Raw genomic sequence first — 19,430 nt, forward strand, 5'->3', positions numbered from 1 at the left:
GACAGATGTAAGAATAATACTTATACTTAATTATACTTATTTCTTATCTGCATATATTTTGATTGTTCACATCTTTTGGCTAGGTTGAAGCTATTATTTATATATTGTCTCCTCAATAACCAATTCATTTGCTTTTTAACTTTTTAAAAAAATAAATAGCTTTAAAATAAGTAATTTCCAGAATATCTGAACTGTAAGTTATGCTTAACCACTTACTGCCTGTCATAAGAGTCTATACTGTCAAAATATCTGTAGTTCTATTCAGAGAAAAATGCAAATGTACAATTACTGAGGTTCAAATTGAGTGAAGAAAGTCAGGAACACTGTCCCTGTCATTCCACTGCAAACATGACACAATCTTATACTGTTTGCGAAAGATTCATACAACTAGATTTCTTTCTACATCTGAAAAACGTATACATAAATAAATATAGATACGAATAAGCACAAACAGGATACATAATCTTAATAAATGTGTCAAAAGAAAAAGAGCGTAAGACACAGAATTGAAACTAAAATCTGTTTACCTAAATGTCAGTATACTAAATGAATTATAAAACTAGAACAAAATTTTCAACCTTAGGATAAAATAGAAATATGCCTTTCACTAGAATATAACATTAATCCATGATAAAAATGCAGAAAGGAAGATGCATGAAAATCTGTAATGATGTATTATCAACTTGTTAGTCAACAATGCCATCTTCAGTTATGGAAATGCTAAATATTTATTCAAATTATATTATAGTATTCTGGAGTTCAGTATACCCAACTGAACTCATTTTTTCCTTAAAATCTTCTTTTTATTCTGTGTATTGGTATCAGGTAAGCATATAATCTTCCCTGGTGGCTCAGAGGAAAAAGCATCTGCCTGCAATGCAGGAGACCTGGGTTCGATCCCTGGGTTGGGAAGATCCCCTGGAGAAGGAAATGGCAACCCACTCCAGTATTCTTGCCTAGAGAATCCCATGGACAGAGGAGCCTGGCGGGCTACAGTCCACGGAGTCGGACACGACTGAGCGACTTCACTTTCACTTTCAAGCATATAATCTTCCAAAACAAAGGAAAACTGGACATCATTCTAGATTAGCTCCTCCAACTATCTTTAGCACGTCCTGTACAATTTCACTGCCTACATGTTTCTAAACGTGTTCCTTCTATTTTCCCATTGTAATTTACCTTAGTTTAAGCCCTACTCAGCTTTTCTCTGGAATTTCTGCTTCTAACACTGTCCCTTTCTCCAGAACCCTTCTCATAATATTTTCAGTTATCTTTCACAAATGTAAGACTGATCACATCATTCTTTTTATTTAAAATTCTGCAGAACTATATAATCCTTCATCTGTTTCTTACACTTTACTCATTTTACACAGTATTAAGTCTAAACTACTGAGAATGGCTTACAAGACCTTCATGATGTGGCCCCACCCTCTCTAGTGTAAGACAGTGCAATTAGGACACTAACGCTCTAAGCTACCACTGCATGAAGTTCCTTATGTGAATCATGTTTTTGAACATAATCAAATGAGCTTATTCTTTCAAAGTGCTTAAAATGGTGCCTGTTATGTAGTAAAGGACTGCCATGCGCTAGCTATTACTATTTCATATGTTCTCCTCTTTCCTCAGACCACCAACGCACTCTCCCCATGCTAACTCTGAGCTGATGATGGCTTCTATTCCACTGAGAAAACAAGACAAGACAAAAAACAAATGGAGAAGATTCTCATGCTGCTAACACTACGTACTCTTTTCTCTCCTCTTCTGATGGATGAACTATTTCTGCTCCTACTTGGCCAACATTTCCACTTCGTGCTAAATCCCATCCCCTCTTCCACAGAAGAATACTGTTCCAGCAATTCTCTCCTCTCTCCTGCATCAGCAATATTTCTCTTTATTGGATCATTCTCATTAAAAAAAACAACCTTAATATTACCTTTTCCCTGCTTAAAAACCAAACCAAACAAAAACCTCTCCAGATCTCACGTCCTCTGTCTTGGTTTCATTTTTTTCCTTCCCTTTATAGTAAAACATGACAGACTTATCTATAATAACTATCTTCAATTTCTCATTCCCCTCTTTATCTTGAAGCTCACGCTACTGGAGTTGCTCTTATCATCAGTGACCTCCACGGTGCTAAATCCACAGTGCTCAGTCCTCACTGACTGACACATCAGCCTGACACATCAGCCACATCTGATACAGATTATCACTGTTCCCTTGAAATACTTTTCTTCACTTGGCTTGGTTTTCCTATCTCTGTGGCCACTTCTCAGTCTCTCTCGCTGATTTCTCCTCTTTCCCATGTCAGAACACTGAAATGCTCCCAGGGTTCAGTCTTTAGGCATCCTTTCTTTTCTCCCTACACCCACTTTCTTGCTGCTTTAATCCATCCGTAGGGCTTTAAGTGTATATAACAATTCTCAAATTATTCTGTTATAAGCCAAACAAACTCCTAACTTATGTGTCCCGGACAGTTCCCCTGAACCCCAGGCTCATGTGTCAATCTCTACTAGGTATCTCCACTGGATTTAATAGGAATCTCAAACTTAACATATCTAATCAATCATTTGAGAATACGGTGACAATTATTCCCATCCCGATCCACGCCCCTTTGCAGCAAGCAACTCTAATCAAGGAGTGGAGTCTATTTCTCCATTCTTGAATATAAGTGCATTGCTTTGACCACCAGAGGATGGCAGATGTGATGCTGTGTCAGTGTAAGTCTCAGAATCCTGCAATGTCCAGGCAGACAAACCCAGGTTAACCCACTGACTGACAAAAAAAACACTTGGCCTAATCATCCTTTTCACGCCAGCCAATGGCCAGCTAACCCCTGAAGCAAAAATACCTGGGTGACCTAAGAATGCATGAAGAATCCCAGGCAGGGTCCCTACACCTATCCAGCTGAGCCCAGCCTTCTCTGCCAACCCACAGAACTGTGAGCTAAACAGTGCTCATTTTAAGTCAGGAAGTTTTGGGGTGGTTTGCTATGCAACAGTAGCTCTAACCTCTCTAACTTTTCCTGGAAGAGTAGGCAGCTTTTCTCCTGTGTTTCCAATGCATCCTGTGAATATTTGTTCCTGCAGACTTAAAAAATAATGTCATTTAAAAAAAAACATGGCTGCCTTTGACAGTATTCCAGAAGATTAGTGATGATATTTTCTCTAACTTATTGCTCCCTATAGCCTAGCATAGAGTAGATACTTAACAAACAAAGGTAAATAGATGATGGAAGAATAAATGACCCATCTGAAGAAAAATGGGAATGAAGTGTAGAATAAACTTAGTAGCCAAGACAGAGATGGAAGCAAGGGGAGAGACAGAAGGTCAGATCTTGTCAGGAGAAAGCAAACAGATGCACTAAGGCACACCGTCCTATAAACAGCAGCAGCATTCTTTGGGGATTAAGCTTCTAGAATGAACTTCATCAGGGCCGAAGAAGAGGAAGAGGAACACGGGTCCAGACTTTCCTACCACCGAGAAGAAGGTGACATGGAATGAAAATAAATTCTGGCCCAGGACTGAAATGACAAGGATGTGTAGGGAGGCTAGAGACATTAGAGTACAACTGAAATATACTGAAATATATATATATTGGCCCCTGTGACAGATGCTATGGGCTCAAGCATGAAAAATTTTATTGAGCTTATTTGATTTTATAAAATCTGTTGATATCATCCTTTAATTTTTCTTGATAAAAATTATAAAGAGGAAAAGGATCTTAGAAATCAGCTTAGTGTCACAAAACTAACTGCAGGGAAGAGACAGATTAAAACCCAGGTCTCCTTCCTAAGTCAAGTGTTCCATCCATGCCACAGCTCACAGCGGACAAGGAAACAAGTGGATAGATTCTAGGCTGGGACTGCAGTCCAGGATAAAGATGAAGTCTAAGACTCAGAAATAAACCTGCCTTTAATACTAATATCTGGTTACAGTGTTACCATATGAAGAATTAATCTCAAAGCAAATAATGAAGTTAAGCTATGAAAATGTGTGGAGCAGTAGCTAAAAAACCTCCTTTGCACCTTTCCAAATCCCATCCTGACACTCACTCCACAGAGAACAGAATGCCCTGTCTGAGATGGTGATTTTTCCCCACTCTGCTTTGGACTGTGAGAGATGCTGAATGTTGGCATCAAAAGGCAATATATCAGAGATAATGACCATCAGGCATTGCATTTTATGGATGAGTTAAAAAGGGCTCTAGAAATGTGAAGTAACCTAACTAAAGCTAGTGAGTTGGAGAGGAAATCTGAGCTTAAAGTCTTTCCATCACTACATCATTGGAGGCTAGGTAAGTAAATAACAGTGCTTTAGTAAATGGTAGTATATTCAAACACTAATCAGTATGCATGCAGATACTCAGGCGGACTCTTGTCACATTTAGCAAAATTTGTCTCACTTAACAATGTGACAAATGTGTATAAGAGAAAAAGTCTTGTTGCAAAGTAACACAGAACTCTCATAGCTGAGCTTGAAAGTATGATAACTATATTATATATGTTTAAAATCTCTGACAAATGGTGAACTGTCTTAATGCTCTATTTGACATTTTTTTCTACAAAAAAGCAAATTATTTAGCTTCTTGGGCAGCAGCTAGAAAATACATATGTTAAACATAGTCTTGTGAAAAAGTTTTTCGATTGGATTATCTTGTGTAAAATTCCATCAGTATAAACTTAGAATTACTAGACATCACGACATTAAGCTGGATTTAATTACTAAGGAAAAATTCCTTCTCTATTTTGAAGATGTATTATGAATAAATTCTGGAATACTGATCATAAGATAACAAGAAACACAGCATCTCAAACTCATGGTTCACACTGCAGAAGTGATCATCTTATGCATTCACAATCAATAAATACTCCCTGAATGCTTGTGATGTGTGAGATATTGTCAGAGGCAATGGGATAAATAAAATGATGTTTTCAAAAGAAATGAGGGAAGATGGACTGCAGCCCACCAGGCTCCTCCATCCATGGGATTTTCCAGGCAAGAGTACTGGAGTAGGGTGCCATTGCCTTCTCCGTAATAAAAATTAAGAATGCAATATTCTTAGAAGAAAATGGGCAATTCCTTTTCTTTTCCATTCAATTCCTTTTCAAGAAAAGGGGACAATTTCCCACCTCAGTCCATTAGAAACTTACTGCCAAATTACCCACCAATTCTAAAGTCTACTTAAATAATTTTGAAATAAAAACGTAAATGGTAGAATAGCAAAGGAAAAGTTTATATACACACCTCTCTCATGCCTTTGCATACATATAAATATGGTGAGACAAGGAAAATTTGTGGCTTTTATTCCTATAATTATTCTATTTCATTAGAATAACATGAAATAATTTGTATGTAGATATGTATGTGTGCATGTGCAAAATAATTATGCTAATTTAAAAAATAACCAAATTAATTTAATGTGTAGATTATTTTCAATTCCAAAGATTAATTTAAAAAACCCTATGCTTAGGGGGAAGAAAACCTAAAGAAATACTAACAATAATGCTCATAAAGCTGACATGTGAGGAGGTTTATGTATGTCCTCCTAGAGCCCATCTACTTAACTGGGAACTCGAGTTATGGTATATGAAAAATCTTTTCCTTTCAAATCATGGTACAGTCTTAAACTATGAAGGGGAAAATAACCAATACAAACAAAGCTAATATCCTAGATGTTAGAACTAAATGGAAAGAGAAATTTAAATATTATATATTAACGAACAGATTTTTTCCATTATCTATTAATAGGCAAAGCTAGATATATAAAACATGGCCTTTGTAGTCAGGAGAACTGGCCTCATCTTCTGACTCTACCATTTACTACGTGTGTTTCTAGGGCATATCACTTATCCTTTTTAAGCCTCCATTTCTTTACCTGTAAGATAAAGATATCATCTCAAATGAGAATATACTACAATGCTCAAGGACAGTATTTAGTACATAGGGGTGACTTATCAGCATAAGCAAAAATCAGTAAATATGGTCTTCTATACATAAATTTTATTTTAGAAACACAAAAGGATAAAACAAAATGATTCTTATTTTACTAATAATTAGTAAAGGGAAGTTCAGTATGAATAAGCCATTTTCTGAAGCAATATGAAAAACTCGTGGGATGGATAGCAGTGGAATTCAGGAAAGAGTATCTTATGGAATTTTAATTCTGCCACATTCAATTTTCCCAATATGATGAGATTACTACAATTTTAATGTATTTATAAAGCATTAAATATTTTTAGATTCCACGCTTATTTTTAGTTGCGCTAAAGATTAAAACTTCTGGTTTCTGGAATCTGGTAATCAAGCTTTAGTGATATTCTGCTGAGAATAAGAAGTTTATATCACTGGAGCACACACAAGAAATGATTCAGAAAACAGGTAATTCTGAGACATTTCTATGCCATGATTTCAAATGTGCTCCAATATGGTGGGGTAAAGGAAGGGGTGGTACTAATAACACTCAGACAGAATGTGGACAAAATTACACTGACACAATGTCAGTTAGGAACCTACTGTCCTTTAAAAAAGACAAATCTGATTTTCTTTACATTTTGTTTCACAATATTTTATTAAATAATTGGTAAAATAAAAACAGTAATTATACTCTTTTTAAGACAAGTTTTTGAAAAGAGTTGCAATGACCCTTGAGGAAGAACAAATAGGTCCTTATTCCTTAGTTCTCTTGTCTGCTGCCACTATGACATTATCAGGGTAACTTCTCTTTTAAAATTTTATATTTAATATGAATTTTCTGCCTGGTTACAAGTTTTTCCTTTTTATTTCCTTGACCTTACCTTTAACATTTCCTACAACCTGGGTACATCTGAATGTAAAATGTTTGTTGCTCCATTAAATGGGTAAACTATTTATGGTCTTCACCATAATATTTATCAAGGAAGAAAAACACTATTTCACACACATGACACTATTATGTTTCCTTGAAATTCTTCTTTTAAAAGACATTAAAGTGAATATTATATATGAATGGAGATAATTAGCTAGAAATTGATACTACTTATATTTACAAACTAATTAATTGAACTTGACTAATGCTTAGTGCAAACCTAGAAAAGCTTATACTCCAGTATATTCTTTTCCTAAGATAGATAATAATATCACAATGAATAATACCATTTGCTAACGATATACTACCTGGCTCCTAACAAAAACTAAACCAGCTGGTATTCTCTTAAGCAATCCCAATAATAGTTATGAAGGTATTTTTGTAGAAAAATAGTTTAGATCCAAGTGTGAATGTACTTCCTTAAAGTAAAGCAAAGAGGTCATGCACTTGAATTCAGACAGATGACTGTACAAGCTGAGATAAACTCTCTCAATTCTGTGACTGTGTTTACATACTATACAGTTAATGTGTGAGCTGACGGCCAAGAAGAGCATATTGGTGTCATATTAGGAGTTTTGAGACATTTATGGGGAAGCCTCAGCAGCTTATTAAGAAAAAAGAAGACTTGGCTAGTATAAGTGCAGTTTGTTTGGGTCTATTTTCCAGATCAGTATGAATTACTATTGATATCATGGATGAAGGGCCTTTTGCCTAGAAGGCTGAACTGAATCAAATGACCAGTTTAATATATTAAGAACAACAACAACAATAAGCAAGAAAAGAGACAATTTGAGATAATCTGGAAACCTAAGTTGTTAGTCATTTCAGAGACACCAAATTCACTTAAAAGAAACAAACAAACCTGCCCAGTACGGCCTCTCCTCCACCCACTGGTAAAGTGAAATAGGTTCATTCTCTTGGGGCATTGCCAAGTAACAAAACTCCAATGTAAATCAACAAAAGTTATCCCTAGAACTGGTGCTTACCAGTCATGCATTTTATAAAAAATATTAAATCAAATGTTTTCTTTATATATTTTATAGTATTATTTGCTTATTTTGGAATTAGAACAAAAATAACAGTAATGTTTTAATAACTGCACTTAATGAAAAATGTAATTACAAATGTCTTAGCTGAGGTATGTCTTAGGTCAGAACACCTTAAGTGCTTCAAAAACGTGGGAAAGGATAACATCCTTTTTAAATAAAACCAGCTAGGTGAGTTGATAAATAATTAGCAACTGATAAACAACTCAGAACAAAGCTTCAGAAATGGTTTGATGAGGCAGGTAAGGCTGACAAGACTTACTCTGAAGCTGAGGCTGCTGGAAGGAAAGGGGCTGTCCGAACACAAATGGGCTGTGGACTAGGGAAGAGGGAGGTTTTGCAGCTTGATCAAAGATGGAAGGAGCTGGGAGATTGGGTCGTGACTGAATGGAATTCAATATGGCACTCAGTTGGTCACCTGCAGTGGGCAAAACAGTGAAGACTACAACTTGTTATTAATTAACATCCAAAATGGCAAAGTAAATGGTGCTTTACGACATTCAGATAGTCAAACACTAGATAAAACAATGCCAATTCAGAACTCCTGAGGAAGCTGGTGATCATTATCCTCAAATTAGGGACTGAATGCTGTGTGTCGTTTTAATAATAGAAGCACTCCAACAAATTTTACATAATAGCCCACCTATAAAAACAAATCCATTTAAATTCATTTACATCTAGCAGTAGCAGAACATACAGAGTCTATGAAGTAACTATGATAAGCTGATTTGTATCATATAACTATAAATGAAAACCTAAGTTAATGTCATCTTCTATGAAGTATCTGACAATGATTATCATCACTGCCTCATATGTAGTATACTTCATGCAGAAAATATGCAAATAATATGAATAATTTAATGTAGGATTGAAGGGAGGCAAAGTATGCTATTAACTTAGTAATATTTAGAGTTATAAATTACTAAATTTATTTTCTTTTTTAAAGTTGCTATTGCCAAAGAAATTATACATTTTTAAAAGCATGAACTCTTTTGCTCAGATAGACAATATAAAAATCTGTCAGACCTATAAGATAAAAAGGAATATAATCTACCTTATTTAAACAGTTATCTCAAACACGAATTCTGAAATTTTCTTCAAATTAAGTACAAAGGACATTAGTACAAAAATAAAAAAATATGAAATTATATAATTGGATGGATGATAGCTCCTTATTTATGAGAATATATATATTCAAAGGTTTAATTGACATCAAAGAAGAGGGGAGAACAAAAAACATATCCAGACTAGCTGAGGGAGAAACTGGAAAACAGCACTTTCCTAGCCATATTCTCTCGATATAATAAAGTTTCATAAGTAAAATTGTAAATGAAACACCAACAAGAAATAGAACTGTGAACAAAAGTCACATGTCTTTACTTTAAAAAAAAATTAATGCTGCAGATTACAGGAAAGATTTTAGAGATGATGAAGAATTTTATAAAACTGTTTTAAGGGAAAAGAATTTTTGCAAAAAAACAATTACTTGACCTTGGGTAGTTCAAGAGTTAAAGAAAATGAGAACTACTACTAAAGGCAAGGTAAAAATAGAGGTTATATATATACAATCAGATCAAAATTTCTTAGTATTTCTTTGCTCCATCTAAGTACCTTTAAAGTCTATTAACAAGTCCATGCTATTTCTGAACAATATTAGCAAAATCGCTTTTAAAAAGTAATCCACTATTTTTATTTAATAACAAATGTTATCAAGAAAAAAAAAAAAAGACCAAATGTTCTCAGAAATGTCTGTGTCTCGTAAAAGTTGATTTTTATTCTTAAGATGTTTTATCAAACTATGTTTTAAAGACTGATTTAATGTGACAGCCACCAGCACAATTTGGACATATTAGAGACTTAAAGCATACAATTTGAATTAAACATAGCTTTAAAAAGATTTCTATACAGGTATATGTGGTAAGTAAACACTGAGATTTTAATTTAAGGATTGGCAGTGGTAGAAGGAAAGGGACATGAAGCAAACACCACAAAGCACTTACCCTACTTAAGCATGAAGATCTAGTGTAAGTTAGCTGAAGTCTGAGCTACCAGAAATGAGTGAGCAGACAGTACCTAAGCCTGTAGGTTAGAGCAACCCAATACAGGAGGAAGAGCCAAAAAGAAATCTTGCAGCTAAGGCTTCCTTCATAAAAATACATTGTGGAAAGCAATAAAGGTATCAAATAGAAAATGATTTTATTTTAAATTGAGTATTTCCTCCACAATGACGTATTTTGTATTTCGTTGACTATTTCACTATCTCACTTTCTCTTTAAGTCAGGTATTAAGACAACTCTCTTTGTTTCTGGAAATCAAATCCTATGAATTAGTTTAAATAACATTTTAGAGTATTTCCATGGAGACTATCTTCTCCTTCCCATTGTCCAGTTGAATGCCACCTGCTGACAGTATCACTGATTTGAAGCTATGAGTTAGGATCAGGTTCATAAGAAACATGTGTTCAAATTTACATACAAATGGAATTACAGATGAAATTCAAGCATAAATTATTCCAAAGTAATTATTATTTGGACTGTCCATGATTCTGGTCTCTTCTGTTAAAGCTACCAAAACAAACTATACTTTTAATATTTATATGGCTTAGGGGTTTTGTTTTACTTTTTACATTTTTTTGGTTTCATTATATAATCAAACCCAAAGATATCATTTCATGTAATTCAAAATTAACTAAGATAACTGATTACATTCAAAATCACACATATTTAGTAAAGCTAATATGCAACATTACTTAAAAATATTACTCAAAATACTTTGATTTTAAACAGATCATTATGGAAAGCTTTTTTTTTGCTCATTAACATTTAATAGCAAGTGGATGATTTAAAAAAGTTCTACTAAATATAGTAACATAGAATCTTAATGATGTGAATTCAAAATGAGTGTTTATAAAATGGGAACAAGTAAATAAGAACTATAAACTTAAGCTAAAATGGATAAAAACAAAACTTGTTAAAATAATACTTTCATATTGAATATATATGTATACCTATGGCTGATTCATGTTGACGTTTGACAGAAAACAGCAAAATTCTGTAAAACATTTATCCTTCAATAAAAAATAAATTAATTAAAAAAAAGAATACCTTCATAAGCATTTTGTTAGTTTTGTAGTAACAAACTTTAAAAAAGTTCTGTGGGTGAACAGTAATAATAATGGGTAAGAGAAGGTAATAAAAATACTACAGTTGTTAGGTAAGTAAGAAACTCACTTTTAAACACCTACCTTTATTATTTCCAAGTCCATAATCAAATCCTTGGGCACTGCAACTTGCCCCTTTATTAAAAGCTTGTACTGAGAAAGGGCTTGGAGGAGGAGTTTGAGGATTTTGATCCAGAAGAACTTGTTCTACAATAAAAGGAACATCTATAAAATTAGCTTCTTATATGCTATTCTCTATAGAATAAAGAGAGAAAATGGCAAGAAAGATTTTTATGATGAGTAAATTTCAAAATAACCTCACATTTAGATTTGATAATAAGTCTACCAGTTAGGTCACTGACACCGACAAAGTGCACGACAAAGCTTTGTTTTCATCTATCAAATTCACTATTATATTTAGAAATGGAATATGCTGTTATAGAGTCAATTTGCTTTTATTGTGGCAGGATATATCACTGAATGTATATTAATATTTCTGGACCAGGAACTTATATTTGTAACAAACTTATAAAAGGACATTTTATAAAATAAAAACGGATGTCCCATAAATCAGAAATGAAAATATCTTCTATACCAGTATTCAAATAGAAAAGCATCTTCAAAATATCTAAGTCTATGGTATCAAAAGAAATTTTCACTTATAAAATATTTTAAATTCTTAATGTGAAAATTATGGAAAATTTAACTTTGTACTTATTTTTACTCATTATATAAAAGATATGTTCCCTAAATGGACGGATGATAAACCTGGTTTTATAAGCACTTTTATTAACAATGTAACTAATAAAAGGCAAAATAAAATCTATCAAATGAATGGTGAAAAAGAGAAAATAGTATTTATTCCATTAAAACAACATTATGAATAGCTGATGGTTTAAAATATACTTTAAAATTTATATCCCTTTAAACTGAAAATGGAATTAGAAGAAAGTAGCAATGTTTTCTTCCTACCCATAAGTCAGAATTCTGCTGTACTGGCGGTAGTGTATGCTAACTCTTTACCAGCATGTCTAGGCTTTTTTTCCCCCAAGAAACTAATCCTAGCACTTCTCTTAGGCAAAACTCTTCAGTATGAGGTGTTTCAGCAGTGAAATATTTCTTCTGAAATTCACCCAGGAACAGCAATCTGAATGGAAAAGACAGCTCTGCTCTCACCCTCTAGACTGAGAAAGTCTAAGTACCAAGTATGTCTGTTTTGACCACAGCAGTATCTTTGCCTATTAGCTTTATCTACAGACATCAAAGACCTACAAAGGATTTTTACAAAGAGGAAAGGTTTTGTTTTATTTACGCTGCTCTATATGAATAAATTACTATAGTGAAAAATCTTATTTCCATACTAAATTCAGTCACATACTAATACCAATGAGCAGACTATTTGAGTAACACATCAAACTAGTCTTAGTGACTAAGGCACTAGCTTTTTATTTCTTTCCTATAACCCTAGATTTTATGTCAAAATATTAAGATTCACACTACACACACACACACACACACACACACACAGAGCAAAAAATCATTAAGCGATTACAGAGAAATTTAAACTTCTCTTAACACCTCTTTTAGGGATGAGTATATACTTTAGTAGAAACAACATCCTGATTTAAGAAGCATTTTATACGGAAAGAACCTTCTACTTTCTAAATAGATGGGAATACAGCTTCCCATACTAAAACTTACTCCTAAGTATGGAAAGCATCTTACATTTTAACAACAATAGCTAATCTTACCATCTGCCAGCTTTGTTATTTGTTCACCTAACTTTCATATTCAACTTATAAATTATCTCCATTTTGTAAATGAGAAAACAGAGGCACAGAGATACCAGGTAATTTGGCCAGAGTCATACAATTGAAAAGCTACAGAGCTGGCATTAGTACCCTGGCAATGCAGTTCCAGAGCCCAGTGTTACAATTTATGCTCACTGCTAGTTAAAATGATTGCTGTTGTTTGTTGTTTAGTCACTAAGCTGTATCCAACTCTTTTGCAACATGATGGGCTGTAGCTCAGGCTCCTCTGTCCTCCCAGGCAAGAATACTGGAGTGGGTTGCCATTTCCTTCTCCAGGGGATCTTCCCAACCCAGGGATCGAACCCATGTCTCCTGTGTCGCAGGTGGAGCCTTTACCTGTGAGTCACTATGGAAGCCTTGGTGTTAAAAGCTAGAATGATTACTAAGCTACAAAGGCTCTGGCAGTCACTTAAACCAGTCTCAGATTATTTAATTATGTTTATAAAAAGCTGATCTCACTTTAGGTTATTTTCATTTGTATCTCAATATCCCTGTATAATGGAAATGTTTAAAGACTGATGGATATGTAATAAATATATTACTAATACATATGTAGTAAGTATACTATAACTGCTAAAGTTATTTTGTAAAATGTCTGATTTACGTGAAATGAAGTCTTCTATTTTTCAAAACATAATGAAGAACAGTTCAATTCTCTCAGAACATTATTTTATGATGATATCATCCTTGAATAAGAAATAAGAAAGCAGGTTTTACAAGACCAATTCCTATGTTTCACATTTCCTTTTAATTCTCTTCTTTTATGTGTATTCATTTAGCACCTAGGTATTTCACACAGCAAGTTCAACACTTGCAAGACTTTTAAACCTTCAGCTTTGATTTTACTTCAAAAATAAACACACATAAAAGCTCTTTACAACAAAAGAAATACAGTACACTTTAAATTTCTGATTGCAAAGGTAAATCAGAATAAATCACAAATTTAAGCCAACTTGCCATCTTCATGCCGGAGGTACTGGTTTCCGCCTCTGTCTCTAGCTAAGGACCATGCCTCTCCTTCATCACTCTCACAGAACTCTACCATGCTGTTCTTATCCAGCTGCACCCATGTACCTTCAGAATTGGTTACCTAGTACATAACAAAAAGCATGATTGATTGGCTTGATTCTTTCAGAGCACTCAGGCTGAAAACCAGCAAAAAGTTTGAGCAATTATTCCAGTAACTCTCTAACATCAAGTTAGTTTCTGAAATTAAGACCACAGCCTGAGGTAAGACAGAAATCAATCAACAGTCTCGTAAAATAATGCTCACTGACGACTTTAGTAAAAACAGTATGTTTTTAAGGCACAGGATAATTCATATATAAATTTAAATGGTACCCCAAAACACATGGCTCTTTGTTTGGCTCGTAAACTGTCCTAACACAGCACACTTTCTATCACTTAGGTTGACAGTGCCTACAATGCAACTTGAATGTGACCCTGACACTGAGAAATAGCATGACACACTACATCATCAGCTGAGGCAAATGCCAGAGTGGACTAAAGAGGAATGTTATTTGCTCAGGACTTCAGTGAGACACACGAATGGGAACAAAGAAATGAAACGGTTTAAACACATCTCCATGCTGAGTCATAGCAAATATTTTAAAGTGCTGTTCATCCATGACAGTATAGTACACATCTGTAATAACGGAAAGATATGTGCAAATACCGAACACTTATAAACAGTACAAATCATTTTGCTACATTGCTTTCACAAGAATAATTATGAGAATAAAATTATTTTAAAAAAGCACAGAAAAATTGCATTAGTATTTTCAACACAAGTAAAGATAAAGAACATTAACATTTAAAAACCTGGGATGGAAATGGCAACCTCTGGAAGAAAGAGATGCTTTGGTTGTATTATATTAAGAATGAATGTCTTAGAAGTCATGAAGCTACAAGAATCCATACCTCTCCCACTGCTTTGACTTTGTTTCCCAGAACTAACATTCCAATTGGGATACCTCTAAGGTTAGGGCAGCTTCTGATGTTGTGACCGGAAGGTCCCGTCTTCACTACCTTGTACATGCCTGGCCCTCCTCGCAAGAACGGCATATCTTGTTCTTGCATTGTGGCTTCCTGTGGGCAGCAGGAGTTTATGTCTTTGAAAAAGTCATCAGTATTAGTTTTAGGTTCCTGAAAATTTGAATAGGAAAAAGAAAGTAAACAAAATACAATCTATTATCACTTTCAACATACTCTTCTTAATAGCTTTTAAAGCAAGTTCATAATACACCAACTAAGAAAAAGAACACATATACAGAAATAACTGAAGTGTTTGTTAACACTATGTTAAAGAATCTTTCCGTTATTCAATTCTGAATAATGTTTAAAATAGAGCTGGAGACGAAAATTATAGCAGGAGAGCAGCCGAACTTTAGCTCCTGTCCCCTCTAATTTGAGGAACATGGTAGTACTTGATTTTACGTCTATCTATCAGTGAAATATTTAACAATAGGAGAAATGAAAATAATTTACTATATGAACCACAACTGAAGAATTCTGAATCATTATTATTGCATTGCTGCCTGTTGGTATAGGTTAAAAAGTCTAAATCTTCATTTTTTTCCATTTTTGTTTGTAATAACTATTAACAAATAGGAAAACAGGTATAAAAATTCTGGAGACTTATCTATAAACAGAGATAACAATGATGAAACGTGCAAGAAATATAACTACTCAATTTTAACTAGTTATGAATAAGTGTACTTATAAGAGTTTAATAACTCACCTTTTCTTAATATAGCACAAATAAAAGTCTCGTTGATTTGCTAGACTATTATTAGACAGTGATATATTAATGCTATTAACAGAGAAAGATGATCATGGTTTAATAGAGGAGAGATTAACATTGAAAAAGCAGTTTATATAATGTATTTGGATATCAGAATCACTTCTTAAATGAATGAAAAGAACATGCCTTAAACTATTTGTTGAATCTGAATGCCATGATGAAATCACTTTCTATATAAATGCAATAAAGAGAAATAACAACCTTCCCATATTTTCTCTTTTTCCCAACTAGATGTAAACAAAAGTTCCACACTGGAAGTTTTTTCATTGTTATTATTACTTCTTTAAAACACATCTAAACTGCACTTTAAAACATTTTTTTCTATTTATTTCTGTGGCCGCACCAGGTCTCAGCTGGGGCACATGGATCTTTCAGCTGTGGTATGTGGGATCTAGTTCCCCGCCCAGGGATGGAACCCAGGCCCCCTGTATTGGGAGCGAGGAGTCTTAGCCAGTAGACCACCAGGGAAGTCCCGAAACTGCACTTTTAAACACAATGATACAGGCTCTACAAATGGCTTTATTCAAATACAGTAAAAAATGATCATCATGGAACACTTATGCAAACACTAGGTTAAAATTAAATTGATATTTAGTTATGTTATAAATAGGGTAAAATTTAAAAATCTAATATATTATGCAAGATAAAATATGACTGAATAGCTCTATCTCTAAGAGAAGTATCATTCTAAAAGATATGTATAGATGTCCATTATGTAGTAGAAATTAAAAATAAAATCATAAGGTTAAAAAATATAGATTCAAAAATTCTCTGTACCTGTGACTTCAATATAGGATTGGTCTGGAAATTTTTAAATCCATTATTAACCTTCACATAATATCTTGCAAATCTCACTGTGGTGATGAACAATCATCAATTTTCACTTACACAAATACAAGGAATGGACAATATTTACTTACATTTTCTACAATTTTGTATCATATTAATCTAACACTTAGTTATTCATTGACAATTTCATGAAAATGAGAATTTTAACTATTTGAAAAATTTTAAATCTAAAATAAAATATGCATTTATATACCTATTTTTGCAATATTTGTAAAAATTTATACATGTGCACACCTATAAGAATATAAAGACAGTATTCAAAATAAAATCGAGAGTAAGGTTTAAACTTTAATTGGGCTATTTTACTCACCAGGTTTTCAGTAAACATTTGAAATGTCTAGAAATAAATAATTTTAGCAAATACATCATTTAGTTGTAGCAAACACAACTATTTCATAGTTTTTTTTTAAGAGTAAAATTAGTCATACGTACAACTGATGTTTTAAAAATTACATGGTATGATGTAAAAACTAAGCCAATAGTAATAGATTTAGTGAAAAAACATCTTCACTGGTCTTTATGATACATCTTGAGCATTTAATTAAGTTTTGACAACATTTCTCATTTGACCACTCAGGGTAACAGTGAGAGAAAAGTCTTGGCAAAAACTAATAATAACAGCAAGTTCTTTACTGAATTGACAACATATGAAGACTGTATTAAAATATTTAATATTTTATTGATTAAAGAAATATATAAATTAATAAATGTACAGCGAAGTTTATCCTTTTTTAAAAATACTGCACAGTATAAAAAGAACTGATAGACCTAAAATCACAGAACTATGTCTGTTATTCTCAAGCAATTCTAAAATTCACGTTTTATTTAATACAGAAATTTAAGACCTGGGCACCATCATATGAAACTGATGAACTGCAATGTTATTTTTTGCTCCTTGCAATTCCATCCCATTCTTATATGAATATTCAAAACAGCACTGAGCAAGGCTAGGGAAAAGACAGAATAGCTGTGGGGTTGAAATTCTCCCACTTAATAAGCGAGGTCTGAAAAAGCCAGACTTGTATACAATTGCTGGAGAAGCTAGTCATAAAATTAAATATAGCAAATCTGAAGTCAAGTAAAAGTTGAATAATGCAGTCTTTGGCAGAAATAGAGGGAAAGGGTTTATGGGCAAACTCAATTGCAGTACTTGGTATGTAAATTGTTTTCAGCAAAAAAAAAAAAAAAAAATTAATCTTAAGCACAGGCTTCAAAGATATAATGTAAAATTTGTTATACATGCTGAAATACCTGCACAATGTATGATTGTTCCTTACAGTTAACTCACCTGGGGGAAAAAAGCTTTGGAAGTCCATGCAAATACGTCCAAATCCCTGACTCCTGGGCTAGCATTAAAGATATTCTGAGTGACAAAGTTTAGGAAAGAAAAATATCAACAAAGAAAGGGAACAGGAGATGATCTGCAGAAGATGCGTTCACAGGAGTAACAACGTTCTGTACGCCAGCACCAGCACCAGAGTATTATTTCACTACAGGGAAACTGAAGCCACCTGAGTAAACCACACAGCAAAGAAATTCTCATACATAAGTTTTTGTCAAAAGCTCTCCATGGATATAGTGTGTCATGCCATTTGCTACAATTAAGAGTTAGACATTGATTTCAAGCTTCAGACAGTGCAAGAAGGACAACTTAAAACTCCTTTAAATGACTGACGTATTGACGTATCTGTTCCAGTAAAGCCAGATTTGTTTTATGACAAAAAAAAAAAAAAACAGTCTGCTGTTTATAAAGACAAGGTGAAGAATGCAGATTGTATAGATAGTATAACTAGTACTACGAATAATAAGCGCATGTAATTAGTATATGTGAACTTGTTATTACTTTTTTAAGTACAAAAAAAAATCAGAAAGTAAAAAAAGTCTAATTCATTTTTTCACTTTTGCTCTCTTCTATAAGTGGGGGAAAAAAATCACTTGGAAATGTTACTGAAAGCTGTCGGCAAATTTGGTAAGAAAAACAGAGAAAAAAACAATCTGAATTTTTATCAAAAGGTAGACCTAGTTTTCTCCATCTCAAAAGTTTAGGAAATGCACAGAACATTTAGAATCTCTACATACAGTCTAAAAATATTCTGTTAAGGAACAACCAATTCACAGCAACATGGTCCCAGAAAAATCAACATTTTCACAAAATGTTTTCATGACAATTAAAATGATATACATCTACATAGATATATCATTCTATTAAATATATTTACTTGATCTGAACTGAAAATCTTTTCAGAAACTAGCAATTACACAATTTTACTGCTTATATAAATACAAAAAAGAGGACATTAAAAATGTCAATGAAAGTTGTGAACAACAAAATTCCCAACCAACTGTAAGCCATTTTACATAATGAGAATTTATTTCATATTCTCCAGTTTTGTGTCTTCCTCATGTATATACGTATATGGACAGATATAGATACATATCCATATACATACACCTATGCTAACACAGACATATAAGACATATAAAAGCCAGGGAAAAAGTGCTTCTATTAATGTGTCTACAGATAAACGCAAAACAAAAAACAAAAACCAAAGCTCCCTCCACATTTAAAAATAGATAGCAGATTAGGTGAAGTGGATACATGTTGCAAAGCATTCTGAAATGCCATTTTGGGGGTGAAAAAGTGTCCTTATTGGTTCATCCATGTATATAAGAATTTGCGGAGTATTTGCTCAAAGGTTTTTCTCCTTTTCAGAGAATAGTGGTACAGACTTTTGGACTAAAACAATGTCAATGTTTTTTAGCATATTCTATTTTTTAGCATAATTTTTTTCTACTATTAAAAGCAATGTGAAAAACATTGTAGGAAGTAATGCAGATTGAGTTAGGAATAAAGAAGCAATGTGGTGACTGACAATTTCAAAAATTTTATATTTATTTCAGTGTTTAAACTCAGTGA

At 33.3% G+C, this 19,430-nt stretch overlaps 1 protein-coding gene across 18 annotated transcripts in view; it reads right to left on the bottom strand.

Annotated features, from left to right (window-relative positions):
- Positions 1–19,430, bottom strand: part of MYCBP2 (MYC binding protein 2, E3 ubiquitin protein ligase) — a 270,681-nt gene that overhangs the window by 51,982 nt on the left and 199,269 nt on the right. For 11 of the 18 annotated variants that reach the window (XR_003513823.1, XM_027557733.1, XM_027557732.1 and 8 more), the window contains 4 exons: positions 14,782–15,006; positions 13,819–13,951; positions 11,135–11,257; positions 8,153–8,332 (listed from right to left, as the gene is read on the bottom strand). Coding sequence is in view for 17 of the 18 variants with exons in the window: in XM_027557733.1 (XP_027413534.1) it covers positions 8,153–8,332; positions 11,135–11,257; positions 13,819–13,951; positions 14,782–15,006 (661 nt within the window). In the remaining variant the exon portion in view is untranslated. The remainder of the gene's footprint in view (positions 1–8,152; positions 8,333–11,134; positions 11,258–13,818; positions 13,952–14,781; positions 15,007–19,430) is intronic. The other 7 variants (XM_027557734.1, XM_027557731.1, XM_027557736.1 and 4 more) reach the window with 3 other exon arrangements.

The sequence above is a fragment of the Bos indicus x Bos taurus genome, chromosome 12 (genome assembly GCF_003369695.1).
Source record: "Bos indicus x Bos taurus breed Angus x Brahman F1 hybrid chromosome 12, Bos_hybrid_MaternalHap_v2.0, whole genome shotgun sequence".
In the NCBI taxonomy this organism is placed as follows: Eukaryota; Metazoa; Chordata; class Mammalia; order Artiodactyla; family Bovidae; genus Bos; species Bos indicus x Bos taurus.